Below are 27,574 nucleotides of genomic sequence, written 5' to 3'. Positions count from 1 at the left end.
CACCCATCCAACCATCCCATTCATCCATCCAACCATCCATCCATCCCATAATATATATGCATCCATCCATCCATCCATACATACATATACACACATACAAACATGCATTTTATCATACAACCATGCACACATTAAAAAAATAAAATGGAAAGTTTTTAATAACAAGTTTTTTGGCAATGTCGATACATTAACGATAATATCGAAATATTGCCAATACACTAGAAATGGCAGTGACGCTTGGAATTTACCTAGTCCAAAATATTAGCGAAACAAGCGACACTTGGAATTTACGCAATCGAAAATATTGGCAATATCGATACATTGGCGATACTTTGCGATAAATCGTCGATACCTAGGATTTCTGATACTACTAGTGTTATCGGTATCGCTACCAGTGTTATCCATATCGCCAAGCTAGAGATATGGATAATATTGGGGATATTCTCGTAATATCAGGGATACTCTGAACAATGGGCTTCGTCAGACTAAACCAAAGAGGTGCACTCATTACATGGCTTCCTTTTGCTCCCATGGGCCGAATAATGGTATAGAAGGATCAGACCGAGAACCTTCCCAATTTGTTCGCCTTCTACAACATTTTATCCTGAACTTCCTGAGCCAAGTGGCACTTCTGAAGGAGATCTTGCAACTTAACATTGTTTTCGATGTCCTCATTGAGCATATTTCTCAGTAAAGGGAAGACCAGATGATAGCTCCACTTGAATAGGAGAAGCATTGAATATTGAAATGTTGCATTTTAGAGATATGTTGGCTAACTGTGGAAAAATCTCTTGAAGTGGCCTCTCTCGCAACCAAGTGTCTTCCCAAAGCCTTAATGACTTGTTTGGGAGTTTGGATTTGAATGCACTGGAATCCAAATCATAATTACATTGGAATCAAGGTGATTTCGAATCCTTAGTTGTGTTTGGTTGAAATGCACTACAATTCAAAGCTTCCATTTGGGAGCTTGCATTTGAAATGCATTGGAATTCTTCAGTATATTCATAGGACCTGGATTTGATTAACTAAATCAGCTTTCATATCCCAAATTAGTATATATGTGTGGTATTTGATGAAATGATTGTAATAAGCCCATTGAAATATATACTTTGGCAAAAAATGAGGAAATTCCGAGCCTTGGGTGGGCCACAAATGTAAGGATCGCAAACAAGCAACTCACTGATGTTTTCTAACCATCCATTTACATGTACAATGTTTGGATGGTTCAGATCATTCTATTGATGTGATTTTAGTGTTGTAGCTGATAATTGGATTGTTTTGGGATATCATGATTGTGCCACATGTACAATGGATTAGTAGCCTAGTGACACATTTGTTACAATTGCGACTCTTTTGCCTTTAAAAAGGAACTGAAAAGGGCATTTCATTTGGATTTACACCGAAATCACAACATTTTGCTGAGATTTCAAAACACACCAAAAAGGGGTATTTGAAATACTTTTGATTCCATCTATTGCCAAATCTAGGGCTGCCAGACGCAAAAAGTGGCTACTTGGATTTGAAATAGACTCATTTACCTCCAAATCCAAGGTACCAAATGACCCCTACAAAGCTTGATTGTTTGACTCCAACCACCTCAAGAAGTGAAATTTCTCCTTTTCTCCCCTTTCTTTCGAAAGGAAATCATGCTTGAGTTTTCCAACCTATGGATGAGAGATTTCGGGTACTTGAAAGGAGGCAAAATGCATCAATCAACATATTTGACATTGTTGCTTTGATAAGCATTATATGCGGCTATTGTTAAGTAATGTCTCTTCCTTCCACACTGACCGGTGTTGTCATAAGTGATCACATATGCAATTTTGGATGCATGTATTGCATATGCGACCAGGGGGTGTATGTGATGGCATAAAATGTATGCCATGAGTATGTGATCGCATGTGTGAGTATGCCATCACATACACCCTAAGCGATGGCATACTTCCCCAAAGATAAAAATTCTGATTGTTGGGACCTTTTTATTTATTTATTATTTTTTTAAATTTGTGCAATTCGTGGCACTTGTGCCTATGAATAGACACTCATATGGCCCCCATTTTCCATATTCTAAAGCTCTCTCTCTCTCTCTCTCTCTCTCTCTAGCTCTAAACTCTCTTCAAATCATAATCTCTCTTAATCTCTTTCTTAGAAATCATTATTCATTCTCATTTTCCCTTTTAAGTTTGAAGCTTGAACCAAATTTTAAACTCGAGTACTCTTTCAACTACTAAGTTTCGAGTTGCAACAACAACAATCGAGGCTTCAAGATTCAAGTTCAAAGTTCAAACGACAATCAAGTTTCAAGAATCAAGATCAAGAAGATTCAAGTTTCAACTTCCAAGTTTAAGTTCAACAATCACGTTCCAACTTGCAAGAGCAAGATTCTTCATTTCTTCTTCTTCTTCTTGTTCTACTTCTTCTTTTAAAATTTTTTTTTTTAAAATTTTTTTTAAAAATTATTTCTTTTATTTTTGAAAGATAGAATTGGCATAAGTTTTTTTAGTTTTCTCCCCCTCTAGGCCATTCTCTCATTCATTCATTCATTCTCTCTCTCTCTCTCTCTCTCTCTCTCTCTCTCTCTTTCTCTCTCTCTCATTCTCTAATCTCTTATTCTTCCTCTCTTACTTTCCCTCTCTCATTCATTCTTGATTCATTCTAGAATTCTATGACTCTTAGTTTCTCAATCATTCTCTAATCTCTCTCTCATTCTCTCTTATTCTCTCACTCATTCTCTTTCTTATTCTTTTCTAAATTCTAACTCGTTAGTCTTTTGTCTTCTTTTCTGTAATTCATTTATCATAATCTCATTTTCTATTTATTTACTAATTGTCTCATAAGTTCATAACTTCATAATCTCTTTCAAGTTTGATTTTTTTTTTTTTCAAGAGAGATGAGTCAAGTGATAAATCACAAGAGTTATTTACAAGTTACAAGTGTACAACTACAACTCTACAAGTTAAAGTTTCAAGGGGAGCAAAGCTATAAGTTCAAGATTCAAGAATAAAGAAAAGTCACTCTCACTTTGTCTGTCCCCTCTATATAAGTGTTAACTATACCGCCCTAGACCCCCCCCCCCAAGTCGACTGGGCGCTTTAAGACTACTGATCTCCAAAAGAGCTTGTGGGCACGAGCCAATAGATAGGTGGTGTACATCCTGAGGATGTGGTCAACCAAAAGGGTAAAGGAAAACAACTCGCTTAAACAACACTTAACCGATAAAGAATAAGGACATGAAAACCACAATTCAATACATCGCTAAGTGGTTATACCAAGCTGGTGTTTCTCTCAATACTGTTAGATCGAAGAGCTTCAAGGTTATGGTGGAAGCTATAGGTCAATTTGGACCTAGACTTAGCCTCCTTCGTATCAAGAAGTGAAGGAAACATTGCCTCAAAACTGAGGTTGATTATATTAGAAGCTTCATCGCTAAATATAAGGAGGCATGGAAAACATATGGTTGTACTCTAATGGCCGACTCATGGACTAATAATTCTGGTCGGACACTAAAAAACTTTCTAGTGAATTATCCAACTAGGACTATTTTTGAAGTCCGTGGATGCATTGGCCCATTCCCACATAGTCGATTATTTATTTAAATTGTTAGATATTGTAGTTGAGAAGGTAGAAGAAGAATATGTTGTCCAAGTATCACAAACAACGTAGCCTCCTATATAGCTGCTAGTCGCCTTGTTATGGAGAAGATGCACCGTTTACTTTGGATTCAATGCATGACACATTGTATTGATTTAATATTAGAAGATGTAGGTAAATTGTATGTTAAAGTGATTGCTAGGACTAAAAGAATTATGTCTTTATGTATAAACATGCCATTGTTCTCCATCACATGAGAAAACACATTGGGTGTACTTGCTTTATCCAGTTGTCACCTGATTCGAAATAACCTTCTTAACATTATAGAGGTTGTATACAAAGAAATATGAGCTTATAAGCTTTATAGTGTCGGCCAATTGGAATAATGGGCCTTGGTCAAAGAAGGCTGAAGGGAAGCTAGTCCAACAAACCAACCTCTCGCAATCGTTTTGGACACAAGTGTTAAAGATACTTAAATAATCAGAACCCTTAGTGGGTGTGTTGCCATTGGTGGATGCAAATGAGAAGCCACAAATGGGGTACATCTATCATGCAATGGAGAGGGCTAAAAACAAAATCACGGATCACTTTAACTATAAAGACCGTGATTATAAGCCTACCTTTGACATTATAACCTAAGCCGTTGACCCACGACGTACATCTCTAATCTACAGGCTCTTCTCCCTAGAACCGAACCCTTTGACATTCCACATAGAATCTTCATTTGGGAATTGATCTTCCCCTTCTTCCCTTTTCTTGTGGCACTACCTGAATTATAGTTAATATTAGAAGTAAGGTTGATTTGCTCCCTAAAAACTCTTGGGGATCTTTTAAGGCTTTCTTTTGTTCGCCATTTGCTGTATCACCTTGTCTTGCTTCGACACCCATTGGAACAATGCCACATAGTCCTTGCAGTTGCCGAAGGAGATGACAATCTTCCTTCCGACACATTTCATAGCTTCCATGATACAATGCTTGTCCAAGTTGACGCTCACCGACACTTCGACCCCCCCCCCCCCCCCATTCGGAATTTGGTGCTTCAGTTTGACTCTGGCAAGTCAGGTCTACAATTCCTCTTGTTGCAATTTGGATTGGCTCGACTTCTACTACCTCCCTCTAAAGCCTGTTGTAGAACGATTCCATCTGCTAAGCCTGACGAGGTGGCTCCCCTTTGCTTAATTCTCTTTTTGTGTCACGACTACCAACGCTTTGCCCTTGATATCCCTTGTGTCTAGAGCTCTGATGGCCGAGTCTTTCACATTGCCCATCATTGGAATAGACGACTCTTCCAAGCAAGCATAAGGTTCTCACGCAAAACAACGGTCTTCCATCAATCCTTTAGAAACAAATGAGGTTGAGTCGCATGTGAGAGCTTGACTCCCACGCATGAGAGAAAGGTCTTTGTTAGACACACGTCTTGCACGTGCCGCCAATGACTCAAGGGCAGGATGCATGCGACTAAAAAGGTGAGGAACACGTGGAACTATCTCCTTTGCTCGCATGTCACTCAACATCCACCCCCCCTTATCAAGTTCGGGACGTGCTGCCTTCCTTTGGATGCTGCTCCTTGAGGCAGAGCCTGTAGCATGAGTCCAAGCCTCTGCTTGATGCTGGCATGTATTTGCAAGCCAACTCCTTGTCATAACAACCACTTGTACTGAGGGCATGCACGAGTTTCAACAGGCACTGGCACTGGTATGGAACGTTTGTAAAATCGTGGGGTGCACAAGCGCACGACACGTACATAACACAAGGACGCTTGAAAACGACAGAGAATGGGGCGTGCCGGGGGTGAACCAAGCCGGGTGTTGTTACCCAGGCTAGGCGCTGGTAGAGTATGCTAGAAAAATTGTTGACACCCAAGGAATGCACTGGTGGGGAGTTGGGTTCGCCTTAGGATTTCCTGGAGTTTACCTTGTTTGGAAAAATCAGCAAATTCTCCTAATGACGGAGATTAATATGTTATTTATATGCAAATCTAGTGGAAAACCAAGCCACTTGGTGGATAATAATTGACCCATGCAGCGCAAAGTGACAGATGTAGCGCGCTTGTTGTGGCAGGCGAGTAAAAGTGAGTCGACTTGGAGCTGATTCGGTTTCAACACTTGGGCAGCAATGGGCGAGTTTGGTAAAATTGTCGCATCTCCCTCATTACAACTCCGATTGGGCTGATTCTTAAGCTGTTGGAAAGATAACCTAAAGATAAACTAAAGAGCTATCAGGACATTTTTTAAAAAAATGAGGGCCATTGGATCCAAGATGATCCACCAAAAGTGACCTCAAAGTGATAACAGGATGTGGGGGAAGTCATAATTTAACTGTCTTAGCTTTGATTGAGTTAGACTCCAGGCTTTTCGGAAAGTTATTTGAATGAGCTTCAAACCTAAGGAATAATATTCTCGCCCCCAGGCCTGCAATCAATAGTTTCGGGCTTGCCTTTCTCAAGTGTGCGATTGTGTCTTTGAGTAACCTTTAGGACTGTGTAGTTCCGGGGATTCTTCCTGTGGTCGGCTTACCATCATCCTTTCCTCTCCTACAACGATAGTGCTCTTCTTTGGCACCGAAGTTGAGTTGTTCATCGTCACGCATAGGCGGGCTTTTCTAATCTCTTCCCACCTTTCAGTGGCAGGATTGACGGCTAACACCTCTCCTAAGCACGATCCATTCATGGTCAATACCTCTGAAAACTATAGCTTGACGAGAAGATCCCAGGCTTGAACTCAAATCTCCTTCCACCCTGGGGGCGATCAATAGACCCACCTCTAGATTGTCTTGACTAGCTTGTCATTGAAGAGGGTGCTTGTAAGTAGAATCCTCTCTAGTTTAACCCCATGGGTGAGAGATCCACATATCCTCCATCGATAGATGTTTACAATGGATGTGTCATGCTCCACTTCGTAGTAGTCAAAGAGCCAATCTTGCACCTCAACCGTAGTCGCTTCGGCTTTTTTCCTTCGCTGTTAGACTCCATTGTAGTGAACTCCATGCGTGAGACACTACTGATGGGTGAATGATAATTTCCAGGCCCATCTCCTCTTACCTGTTGTAGACCTTCTTTCGGCCCTTAAAGATCAACTTCAGTAGACTTCCCCCTTCTCACTTGGTTCACCATTGCATCCTTATACGACAGCCCACCTCTAGCCTCCTTTGTCTACCCACCCCTAGTGTCGTTGCTCCCATCCTTTCTTGCCTCCACATTCTTCCTTGAGGTGTGACTCTCCTTGCATTTCTCATTTTCTGCTGCAAGCCAGCAACTCTGTTGATAGCTTTGGGCTGTGCCAAGCCCACTTGACCCCAATCTTGCACCCTTTGAATCTCTTCCAATTAATGGTTTACACCACCTGTACGATCTCATCTGCTTTCTCCAGACAAATGAAGGCAAAGCCTTTAATCTCCCATGAATCCTTCTTCCGAGGGATGAGGACTTCCCTCATTGTCCCAACTTTGTTGAACACCCTCATGAAATTTACATCCGTCCACCCCTTTGAGAAGTTTCCTACGATAAGCCCCCCACCACCACCCCCAAAAACCAACCAATGAAATCCAATCTCCCTCCCCTCCTCCTCCCCCCCCCAACTTGCTTGCCCTTTGCTGCTTTTATTTGGCCCTCCCCCCGAATCTCCTATTCCCCATTTCTAACCCATGCACCCTTTCTCTCCTCCCCTTTCATCTTCTCTCCTTACCCCTTCCAGACTCCCACCTCTATTCTCCTATGTGTATTGATTCCCCCTCCATCTCTCACCCTTCCTCTTCCTTCTTCCTCGCTTCAGCTACCATTGCCGTCATATCCAATTAGATCTTTTCTCGCACCTCTTTAGTGTGACCTTCCTCGTGTTGAAGCCGATCAACGCTGGAAGTTGTTCTCAAACCCTCACACCACTTGGATTGTCCCCTCTCGAAGTCTCCTCACACCAACTCCTCTCGCCTCATCATAGTTTCTTGTCTATTTCAAATCCCCCTCTCGCCTCGTCATAGTTTCTCATTTGTTTCAAATCCCCCTCTCGCCTTGTAGAGATCTCTCAACAATCTTGTTCAAGTCTCTCATCTATGTATTTCTTTAGTAACTTTCTCCTTTCGTCTTTCAGCTGGCAGATGTGAAGTATCTCAACGATGTCAAAAACAATTCCAAAGTTCACATGGTAGCTTAATTCCAAAGTTTAGGATTCTTTTGTTAGGAAACATGACAAATTTGTAAAAGATTAAATTGAACTTCTTTTATCGGACCTTTATTTTGGAGCATTTGTAAGCTCTTCTCCTTCATGCAGCTGTTTTTCTTATCAGTTGGAATAGGTTTTTCGCTAGTAGTATCCATTAGATTGCCATTTCTAGTATTTATAGTCCTAAACAATTTTTGACAATAACATTAGAATTTAAATAAATCTTGCATTACAAGATTTGCGAGAGCTACAATGAAATGGAAAAACTTGCAAGATATGCAACTATGTGATAGATAATGCTATGTTAGTATCCCTAAACATATAATACATGCTATGGTATTCCATATATTCATACATGTGCTCAATAGAAATGAATCTGCCTTTTGTTGTCTATTTTGTTTGTTTGTTTTTCTTCTTTAAGGACCCTATGGTGTAGATCAATGTTTTAAATAGCTTCACTATATAGTGGGTAGCTTACACTACATAGCTTAGCATAGCCTTAATGCCACGTGGCTCATGAAAATAGCTTAAGTCGCATGTAGTGTTTTCGGTAGCGCTCGTAGCGTAGCGCGTAGCATACGCTACGTAGCACATGCAGGTAGCGTAGCTCCCTAGTAGCGTAAGTTATGGGGCATGTATTATAAGCTACGGAGCATGTAGTGTAGCGTATAGTGTAGCGCAGGTAGCGTATGCTACATGCTAAGCTTGCACCCACTACACGCTACGTAGCATATGTACGTGCTGCGTAGCTTACACTATACAAGTTATTTTTCACTAACATGTAATGTCAGTGGCTTATTAAATGTTCTTTTCTTTTTATAATAATTAGTTATTCATAGTAAAATAATAGTCTTAAATCAGTTAGGTTGCTCTTTCTTTACCTTTATACTTAATCTTGAACTTATTTTTCCTATTAATTTAGGCTGTTTGGTTGCACCAAATGTCCTTTAATTTCGTTATTCATCAGACTTATTTGGTTATTCAACAACTAAACTTTAGAGACTTATTCCATGATTGAATGAATAATTTCATTGATAAGACTCCTGGAAAAGGGGTTGTTGATATACTCATCAACCACTATATTCTATTTCAATCTGTCTTCACCAATCCCTCTTGATGATTCCAAGTTATTGAAGATGAAACACGAACTAGAAACAAATTCTTCGAGCCCCTCTTCAATCGGCGCCGTGGTTCCCTCCATCCGATCGATAGTGAGAGCCAATACCTTCATGTGCCTCTACTGTTCCTCCTGTAGCAGCATTGAAGAACTTCATCCCGGGCATCAACTGATTCTTGAATGACGGTGAACTAGCTAGGGAAGATAGGGGATGGCCGCTTGGCCAACTAGAACAAATGCATCCTCCCTACTCATCAACCTCGCGCCACTGGGTGCTTTTCGGCCCAGGCATTCTCCCTAGCTTTAGGAATTTCACTGACCAAATCATGGCCTTTTTGTACAAGTAATCCTTGTGCCTATCGGAATTCTTTCAGGCTATCCCATATCGTCCATCTGATTCCGATTCCCCCAAGAAGAGTTCGAAACTTCAAATTCACTAGCTGTTGAAGAAAATATTGAATTGAAATAAATAAAACTTCTTTTTTGCTCTTTCTCGAGAATAATAAGGAAGTTCTTGTCAATAGTGAGAAGGCAATAGGAACTAGAAATGTAGTGACCAGAAAATCAAAGAATCTGTTTGTTGTTCTTGTCCCAGCCCCGACAGTAGAGTTAAAGACGGGGATGAAATGGAAGGAACAGTGATTGCTTGAATGAAAAGGCAGGTCGAGTCACCCATCCCACAATTGTTCTATGCTTCACTGCTCAACCTTAATTAAAAATCTAGAAGTAGCATGTAGCTTACACTGCATGCTATGTAGCTTAAGCCTAGTGCTTCGGGGGGGGCTGTGTGCGAGCTCTTTGCTACATGCTGTTCGCTATTTTAAACACTGAACTGTAGATTATCTTTAGAATCTCATTCCTAATTCTTTGACGAAGAAAATTTGTTGCTTGGTGCATCGGCATTGAGCGTTTAGTTCATGCTACAAAGACATTGCTAGCTTACTCCAAGGGTCACTTGAAAGAAGTGGCTAACCCTGAATTTCCTACTGACTCTGAACTCACGTAAGTCTATGCGGATCATCTAAATTATGGCCCCATTTTGGGTGGAGCATAGCCTATACATCACACTGGTAAGCCGATCTGCTGTTTGATTTCTCCTTTGGATTTGGCTACCGACCATTGACGTAGAATAGCGTAGAATTTATTTTCAAAGTTCCTCTTAAGACGTCTTGTGAAGAAACTATAATTTGCTTTAAATACTAGCAAAAGTATGCATAAAAAATTCAGATCTTGCCATTAATTTTGATAAACTTGATCAGAGATGATGGAAGGGAAGGTGTTTTGTAATCTCTCCATATTGATAGCTTGCATGGAGTCCACCTACAAATTTGATGGAATTTCTACATGAAAGCTCGAAGAATCATACTCTAAGAAAATTCAAATTGCAGGATAAGCTGAAAGAAAACTTTCAGTGATGAACTTCTCATAGAGAAAACTGCATGGGTAGTTACATATGTATATATGCATGCATGTATGTGTGTTTTACTTGCGTGTGTATGTGCATGAGGCAATTCTAAATGAGGCAATGTGTGTTGCAAGAATCGGTTTCTTTCCTTCTTTGAGCCTGTCATTGTGGCCTTGTAGCGCATATTGATAATTTGACACTATTGATTGAGGGGATGTGGCGGATGCCTCCCCATTGCTCAGTGTAGACGGGTGGTGTTTAAGACTCTAATCACCCTTACAATTTGAATAATTGACATCATATTTGCATTGCAGATCGAGGAATGTTCTTGCTGCCTTCCCATTTGCTGGTGCAACTGAATGATGTTTAGATCTTTGTTCAACTTGGGTAGAAAAAAGGAAAGAAATAATTTGGCAAGAAATGGTCTTCCTTCCAATGATTGGACCCTTATTGAGGGAAGGAGGGGTAGAAATATGGACCAGAACAATTGGAAATAGCAGAAGCTACATGGCTTTGGTGGTGAGCACTTGTCGCCCACTGAAATGAAGAGATTTCTCTCTTCATTGAAGGTTTCCCCAAGGATGGATGTCGGTGGAGTACTCTTGGCCCTTTGGGGAAATTTGGGAAGGTAACTGTAGTAATCCGCGCTACAGATCTATCACTTTCCCCGATGTTTTCTGTCCTTTTTGAAGAGAATCCTGAAGTTGAAGACTAAAAATAGCCATTTGTGTTCTTGATGGGAGGTGGCAAACAAAAGAATGAAGGTTGTTTTAGCAAAATATGAGCCTGACAAGAGGCTCTGTCAGTTGTATATACAAGAAATAGAGATGCAAAGGCTCCATAAGCTCTCTTTGCAGGAAGACATAAGCTAAGGGAGCTTGTGATGGGTATTTCTTACTTAACAGCTGAACTGAACAACGGATCGACAGATTCCTTTATAAGAGCTAATCACCCATCCAATATTGAATGACTGAGCACTCAGACCCTATTGCAAGTCTGGATACAAAGTCTCTTCAGTCCTTTCCACAACTCCTAATTGGATTCCCTATTCGCCCATCCAATCTAATTCACGACTCAGTCAGTAGACACTACACTAGTAGGGTATAGGAGACCACTATACTTTTCTCAATCCATTCCAGATGGTGCAGGAGAGACTTGCTGGTCGGGGTGTTCGATGCTGACTGACTATATAGGGGTTTCTGCATGTAGGCAAGCAGAGGGATCCGAGAGGGACAGAAGCGCTTTGAGATGCCCATTGCCTTGCAAGGTCTTTGACTTTTTCCCCTGGGATCCACCACAGGTTGGGTTTGAGAGCCATGTGATGGGTGACTATCCAGCACGGTTTGGAGAGCACTTGTAGTCTGCGCTGGTGTGAATCAGCGGGGGATGTATCTTTTGGTTGTTTTATGGAAGGAAAGCTTTGAATGCTCTTTCATGTGACATTCTAAAAGAGCAGTCTAATAGGTGCAAACCAGGCAGGGAGTTGGATGATTGTGAGTGCATGCTTGATCATCTGATATATTTGGTAGTCGATAACAATCTGGTAAGCACTAGGAAGGTATGGCTTTGAAGGGTAGCCACGGGCACATTAGATTTTTCCAAAGTATCTGTTGTTGCATTTCAACAGTGACACATGCGTCTTGGTATCAATATGGTCACATGGATCGTAAATGCATGAATGTGATGTACCAAAAAATCTACGGTTCATAATGGAATAGCTAACAAAGTGACGTTGCTACCTACTGCTACTAAATCACTGCCCCCCAAGTCAAGCGGGTGCTTGTTGTTGCATTAGGTGCATGGGTGTTTTGTACCCATTGAGCAAAGAATGCCGGGATATCTTATTTGTCTCTCCAGGAAAATGGATATCTCCAGAAAAGATTTTCAGTTCAAACTTTTTTTTTTTCTCTCCACTAGGACGAGGACCAATCCACCTACTCAGCTTCTTATATTTAAAGTGATTCACGTATCTACTCCAATGATACTATTGCTTTGATCATTATGGGCGAAGATCTAGGAAAAAGCAATTGTGGATCATTGGACGAACAATGGGTTTTATTCATATGTTGATTGGAATTTGATGCTGGTCAAAATCTATATGGTCATATCCCTGAATCCATACCAATCTCCTCCTTGGCTGCCTACAGTGAGGAACTTGAAGATGGGTACAGGGATTTGTGCATCTATCTCGGAAGTGCTGATGCATGCATGGGACGAAATCATATTCCTCAAATAGGGGATTGTATGGAAGGATGATCCAGTTAGATCACCATTTTTTTTATTTGAAGAATTTGTTGCAAGGGGACTGAGACAGTGGACATACATCTCCAAATCTATCAATAGGGAAATTGTTGCTGATGGAAGGAAAATATTCTCATCCATGTGTCAAATGAGGATGTGTAGCCCATATATCTAATTTAGCTGCCACCCAATGATCCAGTTGGAATTAGTGAGGAAGGAAAAAAGAAAAAGAAGATATGATATTTGATGGTGTACGGCAATAGGTAAGGGGAAAAATTCGACTGGCAAAGAGAGAATGACCATCAGACCATTCAGGGTGAGGTTGAAGATGTAGTCAACTCTGCTGAAGGAAATGATTCCTAGTTTTCTTCGATATAGGTTCATTGACTCAGTGAGGCATGTGGTATCTATGCTACAGTTGTCTTCTCGCAAGATTTTCATAGGAGAGCTCTTTTCCCACGGGGAAGTTGAAAGCAATATTTGCTATTGTATAACTCGGTTGGGGTTTGTCAAATGCTTGGGGTTGTTGAGGAGTCACATGAGGCGCAAATGAATTGTCTCAAGCAGATGATCTTCGCTCCCTTCAGAGACCATCTTCAGGGGCACAACGGTAGTGATGGCATGGAAAAACTTTGAATCATCTCAGGCAGATGATTTCCAGTCCCTACAGAGATGATCTTCAAGGCACAAGTGCAATGATGACATTAGGAGAACCTTTTGGGCTGTGGAGAGGATGAGTTTAGGGAATTTTATATTAAATGACTGCCTCCCGAAATTATTCAAAAGCATTGCCATCCCATCTTCAAATATTGAATTTGTATCTATGCTACACTTATCTTCTCGCAAAAGTTTCATATGAGAGTGTTTTTCACATGGGATAGTTGTTGAAAGTAATATTGGTTATCCTATAACTCGGGTAGGGGTTCATCAAATGATTGGGGCTTTTAAGGAGTCACCTGAGGCCCACCTGAAGCATCTTAAGCATGTTATCTCCAATCCCTTCAGTGAAGATCTTTAGAGGCCCAACAGTAGTGATAGTGGCCAGTACTCTTCATAGGCTTTGCTTTGTTAGTGCGATATAAGAGGAAGAAATGAGAAAAAGATATCCACGATTGATGTTCTTATCGTAGGAGGTAAGATACTAGGAGTCCAAAAAGCAAAATATGGGCCTAAAGTGAAAAACATTGTAAAATTCTTGGGTCTTCAAAGCTGTTGCGCTTTTCAAAGGCCCCCTTTAGGGCCTAGGCCCCCGATTCCAGCGATAGGATCTCCTGTGAGGCACTTCTCCCTCTAGATGGACCTCACAATGCTGTGAAAGAGATGATGGCTCTTGGCAAAGTCCCAGGATGCTTCCCTTTTTCAGAGTCAATGGTTCCATCAGTGATATGGTTCTCAAGTGGGCCAATGGGCCATTCCTAGGCTGCAAGAAAATTTTGTGGTTCCTCTCTATTTGGATTTCTTGGGGGATTTGGAAGGAGAAACAATAGGATATTTGGGGACATGTTCAGTTCAAGTGTGAATTTGAATAGGAATATTTTGGCCATGATCATTAGATGGGCTCTAGTGAGGCCTGAGTTCTGCAGCTGCTTGTTTTTTGGCATCCTGGGGGATTGGTATGGAGATTTCGGAAACCTTGCTTAATGTCTTCTTCTCGAGGGATCCTGTTTCTCTTGCTGGTTTAATTTTTTGCGTTGTTCTTCTTGTTTTCTCTAGGCTGTTGATGAGAGGGTCACTTCCTGCTTTGTAATGCTGTTTTTGCTTCTTTGGGATTAATGAAATTTATACATTCTTTAAAAAACAATGTTCATATGGCGGATGAATTGCCACCTGCCCACCAGCAATAAATGGTGGAGAAACAGTCCAGTTTTCACAATTAGTACAAAGAATTGAAATGTATTAGAATCAGTAAATTATTAACATACACATATCTTGTTTAATGTAATGTTTACATAATTTGACGTTTGGATGCTTTGTTTAATATTCTCTTAAATAATCCTTGAATATAAGTTCTATGTATTCAACATCATACATTGTAATTGTACCTTAAAGCATTTTATGCTTTTTGGTCAATGTTTAAGTTGGAAAAAAATTCTGAACCAGAAACCATTTTTTGCCAAGGTGCAGATAAGAGACCTGATTTTACAGTATGATATATTTGATGCAGAAATGGGTGGCTTCTATTTTGCTGTTGAAAGTTCCATCAAATTTATGTACAACTTGCAGCATTGCAAGTTATTGTTTAATTTCTTCTATTTCAAGTTTTTGGTATTCTAACATGTGTTTCTTTTTCGTTTTTCTTTCTTTTATCTTTATTTTTTATTTTTTATTTTTGTGAATAATAGCAATGACGAATAGACCTAATTTGCACATGATTGTGTCACCTAATGATAATTTTAGTTTCCTTGTTACCTCCTTTATGTGTAATTTATTTGCTAGGTGTTTCTAAGAAATAATTGTTGTTTTTCCTCGTCCTTTCTGTTGTTGACCAATAGTAGCTCCCATGTTGTATTACTAATGGATATTACAGTATTACCTGTTGTTTTTCCTTTTGAACTTTCTGTCATTGACCAATAGTATCTCCCATGTTGTATTAATAATGGATATTACAGTATTACCTAAAAACAGGTGGTTGTAAGTTTGGAAAAGCATGTAGATACAGCCACCCTCGAGAGAAAGCTGGGGAAGGAGAACAACTGGAGCTAAACTTTTTGGGTCTACCAATCCGACCGGTAATTTTGTCATTTTCTTCAACTTCATTAGTCTTTGCTGGTAAATATCTGTACTCCATTGAAATCGAAGTTTTCGAAGATCCAATTATGGCTTTCTATCTTGGTCTTATGGAATGGTTATATTGGGCCTGCGTAATGAAGTTCCATCTACACCACAGGGAGAGAGAGAATGCCCGTTTTACATGCGTACAGGTTCTTGCAAATTCGCAACCAACTGCAGGTTTCATCATCCTGATCCTACTGCTGTGGGGGGTTCTGACCCTCTTTCAGGATATCATAATGACATAGCTATTCCATTACATACGTCAGCAGCAATACAACCACCTGCGACATTGTGGTCTTCCCACAGAGCCGCAAATGAGCCAATTTCATACATGGATGCATCTCCACCTTATGTCCCAATGGTGCCTTTACCTCCTCAAGGGGTCCACTCAAGTCCAGAATGGAATGGATATCAGGTGAATTATGCTTTTATACTTGGCTATAATAAATAAACAAGTGCCACTTGTTTACCACTCAAAAAAAAAAAAAAAAAAAAAAACAAGTGCCACTTGTTTGTTTTTGTGTGTGAGTTGCCTGCTAGTATGGCTATTCTCACTTCTTCTTCTTCTTCTTCTTTTTTTGGGGTATGCTTGTGTTTGGAGAAAATTTCTTGAGTTATATAAGAGTTACGGTAGCATAGAGCTCTGCGGGCCCCAACATGACGTGTGCTGGAATCCCATCCTCTCAACCCCCCCTGGTGTCATGTTGAAACCCCTTTTATCTGAATCAAATATTAAATCCCTTTTACTCTTCTAAAGTTACACTTATTTAGCTTAATATGGTTGTTAATTGATGAAAATTATCAAAGACATCCTATAACTATGTATGCATGATTCTTCAATACAACAAAGTGTAAGTCAAGAACCATAAAATTTCACGAGTTTTCCTTATATTAATCACTTTATTTTGACTAACGGTTGCCAAAGGCAATGTGGACAGTTGGGTTTGGATTAACGAATTCATCAATGTTAATGGACAGATTTTAGGCTTATGCAGCTTAATATGGTTTGATTGTTACAAATTATCGTGGGCATCCTATATAGCATTTTATTATGCATGAATTGTGAGTACCTGTTTTTGGCCTAATAATAACCAATTCCCTACCCATTAAAAAAGGTACCACCTGATGCCACTAGGTTGATTGTAGATGGATATATTTAATGATTAAAACTGTGAATTGACATTTTGGGGAAGGCTACATGTCCAGCTACATTGGCATGTCAGAGTTGTCTATTTCCATTTGACATGACATACATGCCCTTAAACACACTTGTTTAAAGCTCTAGTTGTAGGGGCAATTCTATCATTTAGCAGAGGCCTTGACATGAAATACCCTTTTAAGCAATTAAAATTGCTTCCACGGGCATCTTTAATAAATTAAAAAGAAAAAAAGAAAAAAGCTTTCAGGGGCATTTTTATGATTTCACAAGAAGCTTTGACATTTGACATGAAATGCCCTGAGAAGTACTTGCCTTAATTTGGTTTTAGGGCTATTTCAATTATTTAACAAGAGGCTTTGAAGATTGACATGCTTATGTGGGAAGGAGGATAGAACAAAAACAAAATGAGAGAGGAAGACAAGAAGGAGAAAGAATAGAAGAAAGAGGAGGGAGGAAAGAGATGGAGGAATAGGAGAATAGAGAAGGGGAAAGAGGGCCGTTCATTGTATTGGGTTTTTGCATGTTACGTGAGGATCATTGCCCACTTTTTGGCCTAACCATTTATTTGGAAGCCATCTATTTAGATGGTGGATCATGCAATTGGAATCACTCTTCACACATACCCCATTTGTCAATGAAGGACGTGATGTCTTTGGGCTCTGTTATGGCCTCTTTGCATTGATTTCTTTTGGCATGGAGTGTTGGTGGGAGCCCAAATGTAGAGACTTAGGGAGGCTTAGAAGGTGCACCTTTGATAGGTTCAAGTACTTGGACAATGCATCGAAGGTCATTAACATGCGTGGAAGAAGAGTGGAGGGATGGCAGTTGGTGGTGAACATAGCTCAATTTGGAAAATCGGGGCTCCTGAGAAAGCTTTTGCCTCATCCTCTTTGAAGAACTCACCACCCCTTCCCATGGAGCTGGGATTTTGAGGCCCCATGACTTAATTCGCATGTGATAATTGGATTCTCCACGAGCAGTTAGGTAAGAGCTTGTGAGGAGTTGACTAACAGTAGGATCAAGGTAGTGGTAAAGGACTCTCCTACTAGGGAGGGATTGCTTATCCTTAGATCTTGTATCATCGAAAGGGTGGGCTTAGTAAATCTGTATGGAAGATGTTATGGGAGAGTTGGTCAGAAGCATGAGGTTGGCTCGGATGTCCATAACGGCTTGCATGGTCGACCAGTGCTAGTCATGACCAAGGAGCTCCTCAACGGCTAGAAAATGATATTGGTGTTCCAACTATTCGACGCCGAGCTCCCCCACAACCCCGTCCATGCCTGAGCTGATGGTCAAACCTCCTGGAAAAGCCTCTGAGGCATGACCTGTGTAAGACTGAGCACACCTTGATTGGAAGACCTGCGATAGAACCCATGCACTGAATGATAAGATGAAGAGAATGGTCATCCCCAATTCCATCTTCAGTCCTACCAAGGGAGCTCGGTCTCTACGCTCAAATACGACACTCGAGATCAGGTTGGTAGGTCAACAATTTGCTCAATGTTAAGGGAAAGCTCGGCCATGACTCATTAAAGAGTCCAGGTTGGCGAACTACTCCTCGGGACGGCTATGTAGGCCACCTCAGATGCTCGAACTTTGCCTTCTACAACATGTTTCTCCTGATTCTGACCACTCAGATCTTATCGAAGAGATCTGTTTGAGATCTTAGCTGAAGTTCTTGGAAGACATTCGCGACACACTCATGATACGATTCCATTTACAATACGCGCCTACTAAATATGGAGATTCCCATCTACGCCACCGCCCATTTTATTTGTAAATATGAGCATCTCCAATGGTGAATGGTACACACAACTCTACGCACAAAAGCCCTACGCTTTACTAGACCCAGATTCTCTGTCTGACTTAGGCATCGGAGGGTCCCCTGTTGCAGCCAAGGTCTCCTTGGCCTTTTTCGTGTGCAGGTACTCGAAGGTCCAAGAAGGGTTGACTAGATTTCTGCCTGAACAGTTTGCGGACCATTGGGACTCATCTTCCCAATCTCAGGCTGGTTCTGCAATCGCGGGCCCGAAACCGGGGAGGTTGGCTTGTCTCTCTGGAGCATCAGGTTGAAGCACTAACCATCAGCATCGATCAGATAAGGCAAATGCTAGAGCGACAAAACCCTCTCGACGAGGAGGCTGTTGCTTGGGCAGCCACTGAAGCTTCAACACCATCTCAAGTGCCCGCCGGTTCCCAGAGGATCAAACATGCTTGCGAAGCTCCAAGACGTGCACCCTCCCATGCTTCGGGCATTGCTGCGCTGGTTGCCTCCGACCTATGTCATAGTTGGAGAAAAAGAGGCGTGGTAAGCCCCCGAAACGATGGCAGCTCCTGAGACTGTGGCCAGAACGAGGACCCCTGGGAGGCTGAGCTTAATGAGCTATGTGATCAGATCGGCGACATAAAACAAGCCCATCGTGCGCACGCTTCGACCTCAATAGAAGCTATGTTCGAGGAAACTGAGCCATTGTCTACTGACAATATCATGCAAGCTCAACTCTCGCACAGATTCAGGATGCCCCAGATTACTCCTTATTCTGGGTTTACCAACCCAGCTGAGCATCTAGAATCTTTTAGGGCGTGGATGGAGCTTCATGGTGCCTTGACTGCGGTAATGTGCCGAGCGTTCTCCTTAACCCTATCGGGAGTAGCTCGGAAGTGGTTTCAGCAATTGAAACCGCAATCCATCAGCTCAATAAAGCCTTCATTACCAATTTCATTGGAGGAAAAGAAAGGCTAAAGCCAATAACTCACCTCTTCACCATCACTCAGAAGGAGAACAAGCTATTGAAGGACTACATCAAATGCTTCAACTTAAGAAGCAATGTAAGTGGAGGGCTATTTAGATCGGATCGCCCTAGTTGCTATGATGGCCGGCCTAAAGGAGGGGAGATTCCTCTTCTCGCTCAGCAAGAATCCCCCGACGACATTGGCCGATCTCCTCAACCGAGCCCAGAAGTACTTCAATGCCAAAATGCTCGCGAAAAGCGACCAGGAATGGAGGAAGCTCGACTAGGGAGAAACGGTCATGTACAGGCCCAATGACCTAGATTATGAAGTGGATTATGGAATGAGCTATTTGAGATCAGTGATAGGTGGAATCTTTGGTGGTGCTTAGGTGGGGATTTCAATGCGAATTGGATCAGGTCTAAGAAGTTCGGAGGGAGCAAGGTGATGACATTGATGAAAATTTTTGTGGCATTTGTCGATAGCAATTACCTGGTCAATCTTCCTCTTCATTGGGGTTGGTTCACTTGGTGTAATAATCAAGATAGGCTTGTTATGTGCAAGGACTATGGGTTTTCTCATCTCTCATGAGTGTGAAGACCATTTCATGGGGGTGATGCAGTTGATTTTCTCGTGGTTGACGTCAGATCATGTTCAAATATACTTAATAACTTCAGGCATTTTTGGTAGCCTTTCCCCCTATCGCTTCCAAAATTGGTGGGTATTGCAGAACGATTTTGTGGAAATGATTGCAGGGAGGTGGAATGAACAGACGGTCAAGGGTTGGGCAAGGCTTCGGACCATGAAGAAACTTCAATATATTAAAGCTAAGTTGAAAGATTGGAGCAGGTCCACTTTAGGTCGATGCTAGAAGGAGCTGCTAAGTATCATTAATGATACTGATAAGGAAGACGGGGGGAGTCTCATGGAAGGAAGGGAGATGCTTAGGGAGGTTTTTAAGATTGAATTTCGAGAGATCCTTAAGAGAGAGGAGTGTTGGAAGAGAAAATCTAGAGTTATTTGGCACAAGGAGAGGGATAACAACCTCTCTTTTTTCCATAGGATTGTTAATGGTGGAAGAATTGTGAACTACATTCATAAGATTCTTGTAGCCAATGATGTCTTTAAGGAAGCTCCTGCCATGAGAGATGCTATTGTGAATGGATATGATATGGGCCTACATAGGCCCAATTAGGTGGGTTATTTTGATACAGGGCATAGAGGACGCGGATTGCGTCCTACCCCTGCCCGGACGGTAATCCGTCCAGGCAGGGCTTTGTGGGGCCCACCATGATGTAAGTGTTTTATCCACGCCATTCATCTTTTCTCTCAGATCATTTTAAGGTGTGAAAAAAAAATTAAGTAGGTTCATAGCTCCAGTGGACCACACCAAAGGAAGCTGCAGTGATAATGACACTCATCGTTGAAACCTTGCTAAGGGCCACGGTGATTTTTTTTTTTTTACCATCCAACCTATTCATAAGGTAATGTAGACGTAGATGAAGCGAAAAAATAAATATCAACTTGATCCGAAACTTCTCCTGATCCCAAGAAGTTTTTAATGGTGGACGTTCAATCCCCAATTCGTGGTCTATTTAAGCCTTGTTCTTGCCTTGTTTTTTGGATCATATCTTAAAATGATTTGAGAAAAACGATGAACGGTGTGGATAAAACACTTACATCACGGTGGGCCCCACAGAGCCCTGCCCAGACGGTCGGGTGGGGGTAGGGCGCAATCCACATCCAGGGCATAGAGGGGTGTGGCATTTATGTTGGTGTGAACCATAATTTTAGTTCCCCCCCCCCCCCCTTCTCTCTCTCTCTCTCTCTCTCTCTCTCTCTCTCTCTCTCTCTCTTGTCTTTTCCATCTCTCTTTCCAATAATTTATATGGTATCAAAGCATCTTCATTTCTGATCCTCCATCTTCTTCAAATCTTCTTCTTTTCTTTTATCTGTGGTGTCTCATATCTCGTTTGTGTTGAAAATTTCTTAAGAAACCTAGGGTTTCTTTTATGTGCCAGGCCTTTTGTACTGGCTTGCGTGTATTGGGGAATGAAGATATTGGCTTCTTGAATGATATTACTTCACATGTGGGGTGTTTGCCAATGTTGGACGCCGTGTTTGTGACTATATTCCTTCGTGGCTGGTTGGAATTAGTGAATGTGGGGGTTGATTCTTCTGTTTGAGATGACATGTGTGGATTGTGTCAAGTGTTCAAGTGTAGTGCTTATTGATTGTGCTAGGTCAGCTTGCTTTTGTGCTTGTGAGGTATTACTTTTTTTCTTCTTTCTTCTTCTTCTTCTTCATTTTTTTTTTTTTTTTTTTTTTTTTTTTTTTTTTTTTTTTTTTTTGGTTTTGGAGATAAAAAGTGACATGAAATCTGGATTTATAAACTCATCTGATTTTTTAAAGGTCCGGATAAAAAAACCCCGAAAACATAACAAATCGAGCATGTTTTGATTGATTTGTGTTCACGATGTTGTTTCGAGTTGATTCCAGTAATAATAAACAAACAAGAAGAAGAATTTTTTCTTTTTGTTTTTTTTTGGATTTCCCCAAAATTGAGTACCAGGGCTTCGATCCTTCAATTCCACTTAAAAGTTCTTGTTCTGATCCATAGATATATTGTAAATCTGGTTGAAAATGTCCCTGGAACAATCTCTAGAAGAAAAAACTTCGAAAGGAGTGAAAGGGAAAAATATGAAAAAAGGGGTTGGTTGGGGGCTTTTAAAGCTTGTATAGGTCTGACCGTACAGGTAGATACAGGGTGTTTTTTTTTTTCATATTGGGCCAACACATACCCGTAACGAGTATCGGCTCATGCCGATATTGATATGATATGGGCGTATCGGCCGATATGATGCCGTTTTTCCAATCCATGGTACTATTGGAATCATCTCCAAAGGAAACTCTTTGAAATCTAGCATAAACTTCAGCAACTGAAGGAATGAAAACAACACAAAAAATCTAATTCTTCGTGGATTGATACTCCTTTGGCAAGCTGAACAACTGCTTCACCACTTTCATTTCTTCCACCTTCTTTATAAGAGTCATATTTGAAGTGATGGGATTATAGATTGAAAGTTCTTCTCACATGCCAGTAAGCTTGACATAATTATCACCAATGGATTTATCTCCCTTTTGAAGAGAATCTTTTCATATAATTAATACACTCGAGAAATAATTTGTTCTGAAGAGTAAATTGTTATAATTATATTCACACATCTTTAGCAGTATTCAAAAACGCCAAGTTTGAACTGACTTCAGTTTTTTTTTTTTTTTTTCACAAACAGGACCTAATTTATGCATCCTCACATATCCACTGTTTATATTTAGGATCAAATTCCTCAAGCATGTTCTCCAAGAGGAAGAGATCTTTCTATTGGGCTATAAAAGAAACGCAAACAGATTTAGCCAAAGTAGGTCTGCCCATTGAGTCTTACCAACGTAATTGATGCATTAAATTAGGAATTAGGACTCTCACCCAGTGATGAAGAACAACCAACCACACTTTTAGGCTCCATAACTCACTTTTAATGAATTTGATTCAACTAATACTGAAAAAATATTGATCCATAATCAGATCCACACTCAACTACATTCAGATTAGATCATGGATAGCAAGAATCTACTGAATAACTGCTTTTTACCAAGGGATAACAGTTGCAACTTCATCTTGATACAAAAAATTAGCAAACTTCCACCTTCCAAGCTCATTTTTGCACTTTGCAAAAGATTTTACTCACCTTAAAACAGTTGCATGAAAAATGAAGAACGATCCTCTCTTCTAGGGTTTGATCAGTACTTAATTCCCCCCAAAATCTGATTAATAGGTTAGGGTTTTGACTTTGAGAGAATCACCTCTTGATGTGATATGACACCATGTAATACGTTAAAATTGAAGAAAAGAGAAGATAGAAGAGAGAGGAGGGAGAAGGGCTGCTAAACATGCTCACATGCCCACACCCCTCTTATTTTATTAGGGCTTTCATGATTAAAAAGAAGCTTCAAAAAAAAAAAAAAAACCTAAAAATGCTGCTCTTTACTCAAATATTACATAAATTAAGTTCATGTGCCTAAACTCTACCCTAGCACTATTTTAGCTTAATAATTACAAGAGACCACATTTGGGACCAAGCTGTTCCACCTGAATGATCATAATGGTCATAAATAATGCAATAATTCAGCACAAATAATGCACTAATCTTAGAACACCCCTCCGGAAAAAAATCGAAGATGTTTTTTTTTTTTTCCTGGAATTTCAGAGGATTAATGCTTGCTATCATCGATTGTTTGGTTAGGTAATGAATAATTTGTTTCTTTGAAATATTTTCTTTGTAATTTCTATACTTAAATGTTATCCTCATATTCTCCCCCCGGAAAAAAATCGAAGATATTTTTTTTTTTCCTGGAATTTCAGAGGATTAATGCTTGCTATCATCGATTGTTTGGTTAGGTAATGAATAATTTGTTTCTTTGAAATATTTTCTTTGTAATTTCTATACTTAAATGTTATCCTCATATTCTATTTCTGACTTGTTTAGGTTCCACTAGTCACCCCATTGCTTCCACCTGAAAGGAATGTACAATCACCATCAACTTTAGTCATTCCACCTGAAAGGAATGTACAGCCACCATCAACCTCAGTCGTGGACAACTGGACAGGGAATGCAGATAACTCTACTCATCAACCAAATGTAACACCTGAAGAATTCCCTGAGAGACCAGGACAACCTGAGTGCCATTATTTTGTGAGAAATGGGGACTGTAAATTCAGATCCACTTGTAGGTATCATCATCCAAAGACTGGGGCCTCAAAATCATCTGGATTTGTTCTCAGTCCAATGGGCCTTCCTCTGAGACCCGTGAGTTAATTTTCCACTTGTTTTTCTGAAAAATAACAGTACCCTTTGGAATTTTGTTAACCATTGCCATGGAAAGAGAGGATTGAAGGGACCTACTCATCAACAAATGTATAGTTTGCTGACGTCACAATTTTGTACATGTGGGTCTGAAACATGGATCTGATGCACCCTAACATGGGGATAATTATTTCCGGGAAATGCCCCACTTGGAGAATCCCAAACCTTTTACTCGCTGGATTACTTTCCATTGGTTTCTGTATTCTCTTTAACTATATGTATGTAGGCCATTGCTCAATGGATTCCAATTCTCTATTTGGGTTGATTTTTGGGGTATCCTGGTCCATGTGGCCCATCAGGTCAGTTGTCTGGACCACTGAATGATGTGCCAATCCGGCCTGTCATCAATTGTGTTTCTGTTCATTTGATGATGACCAGGACCTTATAATTCCTCTTGGAAAGGTGAGGGTTTTCCACTGCATGAGAGGTAAATTTAGGAAGATCATGCATTAGTTATTGCAAGGGCAGTAATGCTCCAATCAATTGAGAGCGAATAAGAATTTCTTACCCTTTTAGGGGTAAGAAATCCTCTATTGGCTAGCTAGTTTGAAAAATCAGGAATGAGAATTGCACTGCAATTGGCAGGTTTCTTCTCTTCCACAGTAGTATTAGTGGCACTTTGGTAAGATACCAATTTCCTTTCTGAACCTGTCAGGACCAGACCATCTGTACGCACTACAGTCGACATGGCATTTGCAAGTTCGGGCCTGCCTGTAAGTTTGATCATCCGATAAATAATGGCTCTTCAGATTCTCCAGCATCTTCAGCTACGCCAGCACTGTCGGGACCCCCATCTGTTGATAATCCTGTGATGGCATTAGCGGACAGGGTGCCCGATTGTGAAAATGGCAGCGATGCTCTTATTCAACAAGTCTTAACTCCATCTGTGGACAAACATGTGATGTGTTGTGGACAGAGTGCCTGATTATGGAAATAGCAGTGAGGCTCTTAGTCTGTGTAAAATTTTTGATGCTCAACAGTAGCTATCAACCAATCTAGAGTGATGCTCACTTGTTGTTGTGAAAGTCTAGATTTTTGGCCGATATCATATGCAAACCATTCAAAGGATACTTCTAACATGGGCATATGAATGGATGTTAAGTTCTTATAATCTCTTTCCAGTTTCTTTTCTTTTTGCTAATATATAATCATGTTCTTGTTACTGTTACTCTAAACTAGAATATGAACAAGGAATAATTGGACAGATTGTATGCCTTACTTCGGGATGGACCATGTCTGATTTTTATCTCCACTTTGTTTTGATTGCATTGATATTTATATTTTTGATGACAAACATGAATACATCATTGCTTGTATACACATATGTACATAGTGAGAGGTTAACAGCTTGTCATGATTGCGTTTTCCTTTTTCTATTGACTTCATGCATGCTCAACTGCTCGAGCACTCCCCCCAAAACCCAATAAAATCAGGTTAGTATTGGGAATGTATGGAAGTAGAAATAATAGGCAATGGGTAAATGGTTTGCAGTTGGATATACTGGCATCTGCGGATGCAAGAAGGGACAGTTTTTTTTTTTTTGCAGAAACAAGAAGCTGGATTATTACAAATATCCAACCCAACATATTGGAGTTCCTGTTTTTTTCTCTCTTTTTTTTTCTTCGTGTGTGTGTTTGTGTGTGCGAGTGTATGTGCCTGTTTGTGCGTGTGCAAGCATGTGTGTATATGTGTGTACCTGTTTGTGCGTGTGTGAAAGAAAGCCTACTCCTAGTCACTTCCATATAACAATTGAGAATTTGAGATTGAGATATTAGATGATCTAATTAGGAGAGACTGGCAAATGGGAGTGTAGTGCTCTTTTCTTACGTCTCTGTTTCACTGTTTTAGTGATTAGATATAACTGGATCATGTTGCTCACAATTCCTAGTTTTGGATAACATCTGATCTGAGTGCTCAAGTGACTACTTTTCATTTGACATGCACATGGGTGGGACTGGGTATTTTCATGAAAGAAACCTTGTTATACAAGGGTTGTTACTTTCATATCATTTGAGTGCTCAGCAGTCTACTTTTCTTTAGCTATGCATGTGGGGCCACTCTTCTTCTATAATAATCGAGGATTCTTTGTAGTTGCCATCATAACCCCACTAATGTGTTTGTTATGCAATGGTTTGTTATCTTCATAGCGTTTGAGTGCTCAACTGCCTACTTTTCATTGGATTTGCATGTGGGACGACTACTCATGTTCACTATGGATTAAGGATTCTTTGTAGTTTGTCGATTTTAGAAAACATCATTACCCCTCTTTAATGCGTTATGTCACAGAAGGATGGTTGTTATTTTTATAATTGCCATCAGATAATCTGTTTCTGCACGAAGCTCTTATTATTATTATTATTATTTTTTAGGGGGGAATGGGTGGGGTTTAATTAAAGTTTTATATTCTGTTGTAGTGCCAACTTGTTCATATAAGATGGTGACGGTTTCTTTTCTATTTTTTGTGTGGTGGGTCATAACTGTTGGAGGTGCAACATTTAGAATGTGGCCAGGCTTTCATAGTGAGTTTTACGTCTTTATGTCTATTCTTTTCTTCTTTTTGAAAATTCTTATGAGAAGATGACTTTTGGGACCGCCATGAGAGAGAGAGAGAGAGAGAGAGAGAGAGAGAGAGAGAGAGAGAGAACCTGGTTAAAACCATGTTGGGTGCAATTAATTCAATAGTTATATATGTCACGCTCCAAAATTCAGATACAGAGTGTCCACCTTCAAACCTGAGTTACGGGACATGAATTGTACGCCATGTGTACTAAAATCATTCCTTCATACCATTTTCCAAAGGCTTAATTAAAATGTAAACTAAGTTTTCAAACTCAAACCTTCAACAAAACATCTAACATTTATTTATTTCAATCACATACACATATATTCACCATCATGATTATTTATAGGTGTTTAATCCACATATTGATAACATTCATAAAAGTTAAGCATGGTACCACAGTCCACCCATTTGGGGCTCTATTAAATCATTTACTAATAAAAGTTTTAACTATTTATAACTTTCAGTTACTCAACTTAAAATTTGTTCAAAGATATAATTAAATGAATAACATGAATTCAACTATATATGTTAGTGATTTAACATATTCAACTTGTCTTCATCAAGATAAGGTCGTAGACCCTGTGAATCGTCCACTAGTTCACCTTCCTGCCCTGAAACTTGAGCAGTTGTTTCATCGTCCACTAAATCTGTATGGTTTTTTTTTTTTTTTAATCAATTTAATATCAACTGGTCAGGCCTGGCGAGTGAACCAATCATGGTTTATACACATCGTAATTAAAATAGAAATGCATGAATGACATGAGATGCATGAATGCGTGAATTCATTAAGAGGGTTGATCAGTCTACTTGCTTGAGTTCCCATCAACCCACATCTCCCCTTTTTTGAGGTAGGCTTTCACTATCTTGGTAGGCTTCCACATATTGTGGGCATCCAAGGATGGTCCCTTATGTCACTC

The 27,574-nt window shown here is 40.2% G+C and overlaps 1 protein-coding gene across 10 annotated transcripts in view; it reads left to right on the top strand.

Moving 5' to 3' along the window:
• The window catches only part of LOC131239905 (zinc finger CCCH domain-containing protein 67-like), a 96,680-nt gene extending 71,270 nt beyond the window's left edge, over nt 1–25,410 (top strand). For 7 of the 10 annotated variants that reach the window (XM_058237828.1, XM_058237831.1, XM_058237830.1 and 4 more), the window contains 4 exons: nt 15,121–15,240; nt 15,399–15,698; nt 23,717–24,037; nt 24,750–25,410. In XM_058237828.1, coding sequence (XP_058093811.1) covers nt 15,121–15,240; nt 15,399–15,698; nt 23,717–24,037; nt 24,750–25,019 — 1,011 coding nt within the window. In that variant the 3' untranslated portion in view covers nt 25,020–25,410. Of the gene's footprint in view, nt 1–15,120; nt 15,241–15,398; nt 15,699–23,716; nt 24,038–24,679 lie in introns of all 10 variants that reach the window. The other 3 variants (XM_058237826.1, XM_058237832.1, XM_058237833.1) reach the window with 3 other exon arrangements.
• The last annotated feature ends 2,164 nt before the right edge of the window (nt 25,411–27,574 follow it).

The sequence above is a fragment of the Magnolia sinica genome, chromosome 3 (genome assembly GCF_029962835.1).
Source record: "Magnolia sinica isolate HGM2019 chromosome 3, MsV1, whole genome shotgun sequence".
Lineage (NCBI taxonomy): Eukaryota > Viridiplantae > Streptophyta > Magnoliopsida > Magnoliales > Magnoliaceae > Magnolia > Magnolia sinica.
The sequence above is the reverse complement of the archived record's forward strand: the minus strand, read 5'-3'. Positions and strand labels throughout refer to the sequence as shown.